Source organism: Aquarana catesbeiana, linkage group LG13, assembly GCF_042186555.1.
Source record: "Aquarana catesbeiana isolate 2022-GZ linkage group LG13, ASM4218655v1, whole genome shotgun sequence".
In the NCBI taxonomy this organism is placed as follows: domain Eukaryota; kingdom Metazoa; phylum Chordata; class Amphibia; order Anura; family Ranidae; genus Aquarana; species Aquarana catesbeiana.
Window position 1 is genome coordinate 100,940,165 of NC_133336.1, and position 12,300 is coordinate 100,952,464.

General features: G+C 39.7%; 1 protein-coding gene across 7 annotated transcripts in view; it reads right to left on the reverse strand.

Moving 5' to 3' along the window:
• RYR3 (ryanodine receptor 3) overlaps positions 1-12,300 on the reverse strand; it is a 1,082,755-nt gene that overhangs the window by 205,685 nt on the left and 864,770 nt on the right. For all 7 annotated transcript variants that reach the window (XM_073608696.1, XM_073608694.1, XM_073608691.1 and 4 more), the window contains one exon: positions 1,832-1,912. In XM_073608696.1, the coding sequence (XP_073464797.1) occupies positions 1,832-1,912 (81 nt within the window). The remainder of the gene's footprint in view (positions 1-1,831; positions 1,913-12,300) is intronic.

Genomic DNA, 12,300 nt, shown 5'->3' on the forward strand with positions numbered 1-12,300 from the left:
GTGAAGCCTAGCCATGTGCTAATGGTGACATGAACCTAGATTTGGACAGTGAAGTGAAGCAAGTGATCTCAAGTAGTGTGCTGGAGGAGATGTGCAGAGGAAGAGACTGTAAAATCTAGACTCAACCAACATTGATTTCTTTGAGAAGTATTCATCATATGGGCATCCCATGTCCCTCTTCCCCATCCAAGTTTAATCCCCTAATAAAAACAACAAAAACAAGCAAGAGACTATTCATTAATTGGGAAAGTGTGCCAAAATGGATGTCTGATCAGCAGGGTGAAATGTGTGGATGCTAGAACACGTAGTGACCCCACGAGGGCACCGCTACACCTACTACACTGAACTATGCGTCACTTGCTATTGACTCCTGAATACTCATTACTAACTGAACTATGCGTTCCTCTCTACTGATCCTTTAACTCTGCATTCCTCACTATTGACCTGTGAACCTCACTAATAACCACTGAACTCTAATAATCTGTGTGAGTAAAATGTGTGCATTAAGAACAGTAGCATGTGTGCACGGAGATGCTGTGTTTTCTTTATGTGCAGGAAGCATTGTAGCTATATTTGAATTATCACCATTTGTATTTCGATCTGCACTATATGTGACTTCCTCTGCTACATATATAAACTTTGCTTGGAATTTAAAGTAAATTTAAAGTAAATTGTCTGTCTATCTGTAGACTGTCTGCACATAAACAGGACCCCTGCAAAGCTGGGGCACTCAGCAGACTGATTCTGCACAGGAGTAAAGACAGGGGCATTCTATACTGCCCTGGCAACTGCTGTGTGGCTTGAACACAAGGCCACCCATTTAGATGCGCTTGATTAGCATAAATACACCTAAAACAAACCCATTAAATGGATGTGCTCGTGATAAAGACTTTCTTTCAGCTTTTCCTCTAAAACCGGTGTGAGAAAAATACAGGAACTTCCATAAGCCAGTGATGTGGTCAATGTCTCAGCAAATCGTCCCATTTTTAAAAAGGGGAGAGGTTGAATCCATACATCTTTTACTGAATAATTATCAGGGAGAGAGGAGGATTGTAAGGAATGCATTGGCACATTACACTTTATCTTTAAACTTCAAAGCATCTTGTGACTTTATCAGTAGGCTCTGTACCCCCACCACTTATCCTCTGCTTGGTTTACCCACTGTTTCATAGTGAGAGGCAATTAGTATGAAAATCAAGTAATTGTAAATGTCAGGCTCAGTATTTTTTAATTTATGTATAGAAAGTATTGTCAGGACATGGTTCTCTAGTGGTGTCCAAGGCAAAGAACCCCACCCCCCCCCCACCCCTATTAATCTGCATGTTCAGAAATTTAGACATAGGTTGGAATACAAAAAATAATAATAGTACTACAAGGACGAACATGATAGATGAAAGAGGAGACAGTTCATATACAAATGGAAAAAATATCAAATAAATAAAGAAATAATACCTTTGGGGAAATGGTGAGGAAGGAGTTATGATAGTGTTAAGTAGAAATAACTTATTAATAAAAAAAACTGCAACTGATATTATGTGCAGATCAAATAAACATTATTTGATTTTCAAATACTGTTGCCAGACTATATTCATACAGGAGCAACTATTAGCACCCTTGATACACAGTGGGACCTGACTTTCTAATCAAGAGTTATGCCCCGCAGATTACATAGGAAATAACTTATTTTCTGATGAAATCTGCAGGAGCTGCAGTTCTGAGGTCCCAGTTGTGCTTCCCTCACTGAACTCCGAAGGTAGGTGCCTCTCGTGCCTGTATATCAGCCCAGTTCTGGTAGAATAGACGCATTATAACATCTTAGCACATATCTTACCATTGTTGTGTCCTTCACACAGAAGTTGCAGGAATCTAAAAAGGTCCCTTGTGAACTCATCATTCTGCAAAACCTTCTCACCTGGGATACACAAATGAAGTCAAGTCATGTTAAGCAAATACATAGTGTTCATGAGTAATCTTTCTTGTTCAGTTATGCTACCATCAGTTTTAGCTGTATTGTAAGTGAGGCCCAGGTATCTACACCACAAGACTCAGCTTCTGCTTATACAGTATGTGACTAAGCCTAATGATTTTCAAAGTGAATTTATATAGGATGTTTCTTTTTTTGTGAACATTTTAGAAGGATCTTGAAGGATTTTAAATTAGATATAGTAGAGCAACCTTCATTTGCATTTATTATTGCTTTAGATGTTGCTTCACATTGTTTTTGCCTAATATATTTTTATAGAAGTCAATGCAAAAGCATTTCAGAGGCATCTTATATTTATATCAAACACATCTCAGCTATGTTTAAATAGAAACCATTTTTCTCTGAAATGAACTGAAAGCTTGCTGCATATACAGCAGAATTAAACCCTCCTGTCCTTTACAGCCAAGATAAGCTGCGACCTTGGCCTCTGTTTGATCTGCAGTTGCCATAGTGCTGCACGTGTGATCAGATTTGACACCAGGCTTTTGATTGCTTGATGGTTCAGTTTAGAGCGGACATAAGCACACTAGTCATTTCATTCAATGTATGCCTTGAATGTAACTCCTTTGGAAAACAGTTAAATTGATGGGTTTAAATCAACTTAAACTTGCTTCTGAGTCCATTGCTCATGTCGCCTGTGGCGATAGACCTTTATTTCCTTCAGAACTGCTTCGCTCCCCAAACAAATCCATAGGAATGAAAACGCAGGTTAATGCATGCCAACTGCAGGTCAACTGCACCTGCAATGAATTTCAAATAAACGTTCAAGCATCTCAAACTAATGTAAAAAGAATACTGCATTTACCCATTAAAGCTGACATTGGCCCTCACACTTACCCTAAGAGAGCCCTTAGCTACAACCTATACAGATTACAGTGTTATATCATAGATATAGAAACATGCAAACTACATTTAAAAAATAAATCACAAAATATTAATGCTTAAAAAGTTTAGACTTTGTTAGATAGATCTGAAGACTGCATCGCTTTGCAGTTTATGTACTTAAAAGTTAACTTCACTTTTGTTAGAGCATTGTAACATGCATACGGCTTTTTTCTATTAAATGTAATAGCATTTACCACTCTAGTTCTATTTGCAGCCAGCTATTGTTTTTTTAAATCTGGTAAAAATTCAAACTTCCTTCTGGCTTTAATGTACAAAAATTGGCTCCTGCTGCTTTCAGTTAAATCGTGTGAGGAGAGAGCTGGGGCAGGGCCGAGTCAAGCTGTGTGTGTCTGTGTGGACATACACAGCCTGGCTCAGGAGTGAGTCTGCACTAGTGCCCCCATAGTACTCAGCTTGCTATGAGGGCACTTGAAAAAGAGGAGGAGCAGAGAGCGCTGGCAGAAAAAGAAAGGGCAAAGGACCGCTCTGTGCAATATCATTGCACAGAGCAGTTAAGTAGGAAACGTTAATTATTTTAATAAAGAAAACTGAGACTTAATTTAATATAATTTTAAAATGGACTTGGTGTCAAATGCAGGGGCCGAAAGGCAAAGCCCAGGAGGCCAGGAGGCCAGGAGGCCTATAGGGAATTTTCAACTGAGCATGAGGAGGATGATTATGAGACCATAACGGACACAATAATCAAAAAGTTTTACTGACAATCAGTAAGAGATTCTGGTCACTGCAGAAAGGTCCTGCCTACTCTCACAATTATGTGGTCCAAGGGGCTAAAACTGATCTGTATGAGTTAATGGAAGACATGGAGATCAATTTAGAGGTGAACAGATTCACATACTGTATATACACAGTATGGTGACGTTTGAAAGTGTTGTCCACAAGCTCACCAGAAGATTAAAGATTGCATTGGTAGTTTTTGTTCACAGATTTGTTTTTGTTTTTTTAATAGAAAAACAGATTTGTTGATTCACTTCTTTGGACACATGAACTTTATTGCACATCATTTTCAACATGAACTTTATTGCACAATATAAGTATATTAAACTATGAGCAATCAGCGCAAAAATAATCAGAAAATGTAGGTTGCCAGCTGGACACTATAGGGTTCACCAGACCTAAATGATACATTCAATAATACAAAATTAGTGCAGCGCAATGACAAATTAAAATAGAGATTAAAGTCCTTGAAATATAAAATTATGCCAATATTCTTGATGGAACAAACACCGTTCTGATCTTCACAGGCACCAATGATATTAAAACCAATAGGAAAATGCGCTTACCGGACATGATGGACCTCTAAATTATAGGAGGTCAAATGAGCCTGGTTCTCAATGAATTGATAACAGCTTGGATCGCTTGGACACCACCAACATCCGCCAGTAATCTCATAAAGTTGGAACAGTGAATCAAATCACTTTGGTAATCCTCAGTGCAGTGTATAGTATGGTTCCCCAAAAATATAAAAAACGGAAAAACCTCTAAGTGTACACTGTTTATCAGTTTAATTAAAGGTTTCCAGAGTCAAGTAATAAAGGGCAGCGCTACAGCGCAATTAAAAATACACAGCAGTGCAGAGCAATATATGATCCAGTTGGAACTCAGACTGTTCGCGTCCGAACAGCTGAGAAGGCTGCGGGTGACGTCACAGGCAAACTCCGCCCCGTACGTGGCGTTAAGTCCACTGGGCTTCGTCAGCGAGAGTGGAGTTTGTGAGTCACCCTCGCTACTAAAATAGCCGCCGCTTGTCACTGGGGAGTGTCGGGTTCCCGGGGACGGAACCCGCTCAACATATGCAGCTATCGCTATATGGAGACACCAGCCCCGGACCTGGCGGAGACCCATAAAAAGCTAAAATAAAAAAGGGGGAATAATGGACTACATAGCCTCATATATAAGGAACATTACCACTAGATAACAGTCCAAAAACCTCTGTTACCCAGTGCAAAATAGCAACTTAAATCTGTCACAAAAAATTCCATTTAAAGAAAAGGGGGAATTAAAATAAAAAACATTCAATTCTACCTTTCTAAAAAAAAATTTTGTATATTAAAATTATACACAATACCAGTGTGCACCCGCAGCATTCTCTTACAATAAGTATAATCAAATATACTGAGTATAAAAATCTATATAAAACATTCGTGATATAACACAAACAATAATCTTTAATATATAGAGCATATATTCATAAATTAGATATGCATGGTTAAAACCCCAAAAATGACTGTTTATTTATCTGAGATAAAACAGTTGAGGTCGAACTCAACATTCAATCCGCTTGGAACAGCTACCCGTGTCTCATGTATCCATAGGGATTCTCTCTGACTTAGCTGCCTAATAAAATTGCCACCTCTCCAGTGTCTTGTCACTTTCTCTATCCCTCAAAATTGGAGTTTTTTGGGGTCTCTATTGTGGCATAACCTGAAATGTTTAGACACATAATGTGTCTTGAGGCCTTTTTTAATATTATTTACATGCTCCCCAATGCAGACTCCCATAGGTCTGGAGGTTCTACCAACATACTGGAGACCGCATTCACACTGGAGCATGTAAACTACCCCCACAGTATCACAGGTGATTAAATTCCTAATTTGATATGTTTTATCAGTAGCAGTAGCTTTAAATTCTTTCCTTCTTTTAAGATTGAATTTGCATTGCTTACAAGCTGGACATTTTCAACAGGAATAGAAAACAGACATAAAATTGAAAATTCTATTTTCCCTGATCACAGGAGGGTCCACCACCCCATGGGCTATAATGTCCCTTAAGGTAGGCAGTCTCCTATAAACAAATCTAGGGCGAGCTGGGAGAGTGGGACCCAAAACATTATCCTTTTTTAAAATGTCCCAGTGTTTAAGAATTATTTTTTCAACCTTTTTGTATTGAATATTGTAATCCAAAATGATCCTGTATTGAGGCGCAACTTGGTCAATACTTTTACTTTTTTTAGAATCTGCTATCAAAGTTGATCGGTCAATGGTGTCCACCTTAGCCAGTTCCTCTGATATGTGTGTCTGAGTGTAACTTTTCTGTACAAACTTCTCAGCCATGACGTTGGCTTGCGAGAAGAAGTCACTATCGAGAAAACAATTACACCGAAGGCAAATGAATTGTCCTCTGGGTATGTTGAGCAAACATGAATTATGGTGACAACTGTCCAAGGGAATGTAACTATTCCGATCTGTTGGTTTACAGTAATTCCTGGTTCTATACCCACCATCATATTTAAAAATTTCCAAGTCAAGGAAGGCTATGCAGGAAGCATCAGAATTCCAGGACAGACGTATATTTTTGGTATTACCATTAAGCCTAGACAAGAATAACTGGAGGCTGATGAGATCGCCCTCCCATATCATGAATAGGTCATCAATATATCTTTGGTAGCAGACCAGTTGTGCCGGTCTGCTACCAAAGACACACTCCTCCTCCCAGTGTGCCATGAAAATGTTTGCGACACTCGGCGCGAAACGAGCTCCCATGGCAACACCGAGAGTTTGTAAGAAGAATTTGCCTCCATACCAAAAATAATTTCTGGCAAGGCAAAACTCTAATGATTTCAGAATAAAAGACTGCAGCTGGGAAGGGAAATTCGATTTGCCTAAAGCCCATTGTACAGATTGGACCGCATCATGGTGTCCAATAATCGTATACAATGAACCGACATCAGCTGTCACTAAAAAGCTATTGTTCCTACGTGGCAGATTTTCAACTATTTGGATGATACGTTTAGTATCCCTCAAAAGAGCCATAGTGGTAGATACTAAGGGTTTCAAAAAATAATCAATGTATTGCCCCAAACGCGCAGAGACCGAGTCTATGCCGTTAACTATTGGTCTTCCTGGAGGTGCCTGGAGGTCTTTATGAATCTTAGGTAAAAAGTATATGATCGGTCTCCTACAGGCACTGGGGACCAAGTAAGAGGCTTCCTTCTTGTTCAATACACCACTCATTTTACCTGAGGTGACTAAAACTTCCAATTCATCCCTAAATTGATTAACCGGATCTTTACCTAATACTTGGTAAGTTTTCCTATCAGCCAACAACCTGTCCATTTCCCCTGAGTAATAGGACTTACTCATGATAACTAATCCACCCCCCTTATCAGCAGGTCGAATGACCACATCTTTGTTCTTTTCTAATGTACTGATACCTTTTTTCAGGAATTTTCCTCACTTTCATGTCCTCTAGATCACTAGCTACCATACTTTTAAAGACCTCTACATATCTATGGCCATTCTTAGGAGGGTTGAACACCTACTTGTTGGCTAAATTGGAATGCGTACCTAAACAGGCTGCAGAAGCCACTCTTTCTCCTGGTTTGGAAAGAAAATATCTTTTGATATTTAAAGTCCTTACAAACTTTTGCAAACTAATATATGTTTGAAACTTGCTAAGATTATGAACTGGGGCGAATTTGAGGCCCTTATCTAAGACCCTCAATTCGTCCTCCGACAGATCTACGCCACTGATATTGAAAATGCCCGTGCCTAATGGGACTTTTGTCTTTTTTGTTTTGCGTCTGGCTCTTCTCCCTCTCTTTGTCTTCGTTTTCCCCCTTGTCTGTTTCCTGTTGGGGTGTAGTCCCCTGGATCTGGCCATTGGGGCTGGGGGTTCCCTAAAAAATGATTCTGGTAATAACTGTCCTCTTGGGATAGAGGGGCATATCTGTTGTTTAAAGCAATAGGGGTTCTTACGTGACTATAATCATATTGACTACTCTGAGGATATTGGTCAGAATATGGATGGTGACCTCTATTGCCAGAATTATTGGAACCCCGTCCCCTGGGGGGACGTGGTGGTCTCCAATTATCCCCTCTATGTCCTGGGGCATAGGAGGGTAATTGTTAATGGTGAGATGCCCTGTCACCACCTCTCCTGGAAGAGTTTCCTCTCCCTCGATTCCCACTAGTTTGTCTCCTTGGATCTCCACCCGGAGAAGGATACCCGTAAGAATGGGGAGGTTGAGAGGAAGATCTCGGGGCACCCGATGGAAGTATATTAGAAGTAGGCTGGATAGGAATAGTAGAGGCAGATTCAGATATTGGCAATTTAGATTGCCATTTAAAAACTTCTCCACTGGAGAAATCTTTAGAGTCCCTAATGAACTTATTTCTTTTTTTCTCTTGTGCATCCTTATCCCACTTAATCATTTTGTTTTTAATTCTCCTGATAATCTAGAGAATTCAGAAGAATTATGTACCACTTCTAATGAACTCTTTAACTCTGTGATTTGTTGATCTACAGTAACATTTTCTTTTTTCTAGTCAGGAGAAATTCAATCAGTTCCTGACCTTTAGTCCTCATGCACACGGACGTTTTTACAGCTGCTTTTTTGAGCTTTTTTTGCAGCTTAAAAAGGCCTGTCTATGTTAGTCTATGGCTTCATGCCCACCTAGGCGTTTTTGAGCTGCAAGTGGCATAGGCGTTTTTAAGCTGTAAAAAAAACCCAGGACCAGTGGGTTCTGAAAGACGTTTTTCAGCTGTAAAAACGCTCTAACGCTCAAAAACGCTCAAAAACGTCATTCACCAACGTTTTTTAGCGTTTTTGATCCATTGAAAAAAAAAATTTGAAAAAAAAAAAAACGCTCAAAAACGCTAATACGGAAAAATGCTCAAAAACGCTAAAAAACGCTAAAAAACGCTATTGCAAAAATGCTGAAAAAAGCTGAAAAAAGGTAAAAAAAATCACTGCAAAGATACTGGCGTTTTCATAACGTTTTTTTAACAGCCTGTGTGCATGAGGGCTTACTATTAAAGAACTGGTGCCATTCTAATATGGACTCCTCATCGATGAGTCCATCATTTAGGGGGAGATCCCACCTCAGTCTCCTAGGTACCAATTTGTTTTTAATATAATGTTCGAAAGATGTCCAAGCTTCCTAAAGCTGGTGGTAAGGTCATCTGGAGGATTAACAGAGGGAGTGTTAGAAAACTTCCATAATTGCAGCTGATAGATAGGTGAACAAAATCAATGATATTAAACTATTTTTTCCTTTCTGTTTAGGTACGCATTCCAATTTAGCCAACAAGTCGGTGTTCAACCCTCCTAAGAATGACCATAGACACGTAGAGGTCTTTAAAAGTATGGTAGCTAGTGATCTAGAGGACATGAAAGTGAGGAAAATAGGAGATCCTGCCTTCCTGAAAAAAGGTATCAGTACATTAGAAAAGAACAAAGATGTGGTCATTCGACCTGCTGATAAGGGGGGTGGATTAGTTATCATGAGTAAGTCCTATTACTCAGGGGAAATGGACAGGTTGTTGGCTGATAGGAAAACTTACCAAGTATTAGGTAAAGATCCGGTTAATCAATTTAGGGATGAATTGGAAGTTTTAGTCACCTCAGGTAAAATGAGTGGTGTATTGAACAAGAAGGAAGCCTCTTACTTGGTCCCCAGTGCCTGTAGGAGACCGATCATATACTTTTAACCTAAGATTCATAAAGACCTCCAGGCACCTCCAGGAAGACCAATAGTTAACGGCATAGACTCGGTCTCTGCGCGTTTGGGGCAATACATTGAATATTTTTTGAAACCCTTAGTATCTACCACTATGGCCTTTTTGAAGGATACTAAACATACCATCCAAATAGTTGAAAATCTGCCACTTAGGAACAATAGCCTTTTGGTGACAGCTGGTGTTGGTTCATTGTATATGATTATCTGTACAATGGGCTTTAGGCAAATCGGATCTCCCTTCCCAGCTGCAGTCTTTTATTCTGAAATCATTAGAGTTTTGCCTTGCCAAAAATTATTTTTGGTATGGAGGCAAATTCTTCTTACAAACTCTCGGTGTTGCCATGGGCGCTCGTTTCGCGCCGAGTGTCGCAAACATTTTCATGGCACACTGGGAGGAGGAGTGTGTCTTTGGTAGCAGACCGGCACAACTGGTCTGCTACCAAAGATATATCGATGACCTATTCATGATATGGGAGGGCGATCTCATCAGCCTCCAGTTATTCTTGTCTAGGCTTAATGGTAATACCAAAAAAATACGTCTGTCCTGGAATTCTGATGCTTCCTGCATAGCCTTCCTTGACTTGGAAATTTTTAAATATGATGGTGGGTATAGAACCAGGAATTACTGTAAACCAACAGATCGGAATGGTTACATTCCCTTGGACAGTTGTCACCATAATTCATGGTTGCTCAACATACCCAGAGGACAATTCATTCGCCTTCGGCGTAATTGTTTTCTCGATAGTGACTTCTTCTCGCAAGCCAACGTCATGGCTGAGACGTTTGTACAGAAAGGTTACACTCAGACACACATATCAGAGGAACTGACTAAGGTGGGCACCATTGACCGATCAACTTTGATAGCAGATTCTAAAAAAAGTAAAAGTATTGACCAAGGTGCGCCTCAATACAGGATCATTTTGGATTACAATATTCAATACAAAAAGGTTGAAAAAATAATTCTTAAACACTGGGACATTTTAAAAAAGGATAATGTTTTGGGTCCCACTCTCCCAGCTCGCCCTAGATTTGTTTATAGGAGACCGCCTACCTTAAGGGACATTATAGCCCCTGGGGTGGTCGACCCTCCTGTGATCAGGGAAAATAGAATTTTCAATTTTATGTCTGGTTTCTATTCCTGTGGAAAATGTCCAGCTTGTAAGCAATGCAATCAATCTTAAAAGAAGGAAAGAATTTAAAGCTACTGCTACTGATAAAACGTATCAAATTAGGAATTTAATCACCTGTGATACCGTGGGGGTAGTTTACATGCTCCAGTGTAAATGCGGTCTCCAGTATATTGGTAGAACCTCCAGACCTATGGGAGTCCGCATTGGGGAGCATGCAAATAATATTAAAAAAGGCCTCAAGACACATTATGTGTCTAAACATTTCAGGTTATGCCACAATAGAGACCCCAAAAAAACTCCAATTTTGGGGGATAGAGAAAGTGACAAGACACTGGAGAGGTGACAATTTTATTAGGCAGCTAAGTCAGAGAGAATCCCTATGGATACATGAGACACGGGTAGCTGTTCCAAGCGGATTGAATGTTGAGTTCGACCTCAACTGTTTTATCTCAGATAAATAAACAGTCATTTTTGGGGTTTTAACCATGCATATCTAATTTATGAATATATGCTCTATATATTAAAGATTATTGTTTGTGTTATATCATGAATGTTTTATATATATTTTTATACTCAGTATATTTGATTATACTTATTGTAAGAGAATGCTGCGGGTGCACACAGGTATTGTGTATAATTTTAATATATAAAATTTTTTTTTAGAAAGGTAGTTTTGCACTGGGTAACAGAGGTTTTTGGACTGTTATCTAGTGGTTATCTAGTGGTAATGTTCCTTATATATGAGGCTATGTAGTCCTTTATTCCCCCTTTTTTATTTTAGCTTTTTATGGGTCTCCGCCAGGTCCGGGGCTGGTGTCTACATATAGCGGTAGCTGCATATGTTGAACGGGTTCCGTCTCCGGGAACCCGACACTCCCCAGTGACAAGCGGCGGCTATTTTAGTAGCGAGGGTGACTCACAAACTCCACCCTCGCTGACGAAGTCCAGTGGATGTAGCGCCGCGTACGGGGCAGAGTTTACCTGTGACGTCACCCGCAGCCTTCTCAACTGTTCGGACGCGAACAGTCTGAGTTCCAACTGGATCATATATTGCTCTGCACTGCTGTGTATTTTTAATTGCGCTGTAGCGCTGCCCTTTATTACTTGACTTTGGAAACCTTTAATTAAACTCATAAACAGTGTACACTTTTTTATATTTTTGGGGAACCGTACTATACACCGCACTGAGGATTACCAAAGTGATTTGATTCACTGTTCCAACTTTATGAGATTACTGGCGGATGTTGGTGGTGTCCAAGCGATCCAAGCGATCCAAGCTGTTATCAATTCATTGAGAACCAGGCTCATTTGACCTCTTATAATATAGAGGTCCATCATGTCCGGTAAGCGCATTTTCCTATTGGTTTTAATATCATTGGTGCCTGTAAAGATCAGACCGGTGTTTGTTCCATCAAGAATATTGACATAATTTTATATTTCAAGGACTTTAATCTCTATTTTAATTTGTCATTGCGCTACAATATAAGTATAGTTTGGTGAGTAAACAGCTGGGTAAAACAGCATAGATTTTCTCGATTAATGTACAACACAACCCATAGTAAAAGAGAAAAAAGAAGTGAAGAGGGGAGAGAGAACAGCATTGGTCTTGGAGGGAGGGAAAGGGGTAGGAAAGGGTTGGGAAAAGTAGAAATGGCGGGGGTATTGGCCGGAGAGTTGTCCTGCTAGCTGTATGTAATAATCAGGCCGTACAAGTGTATTAAAGATCACATAGGCAACAAAAAAAGCTAGTTGGTAGGAAACACCGGACCCATGGTTCCCATACTTTGTGAAACTTAGGAATACTGTCCTGTAGTTTCACTGT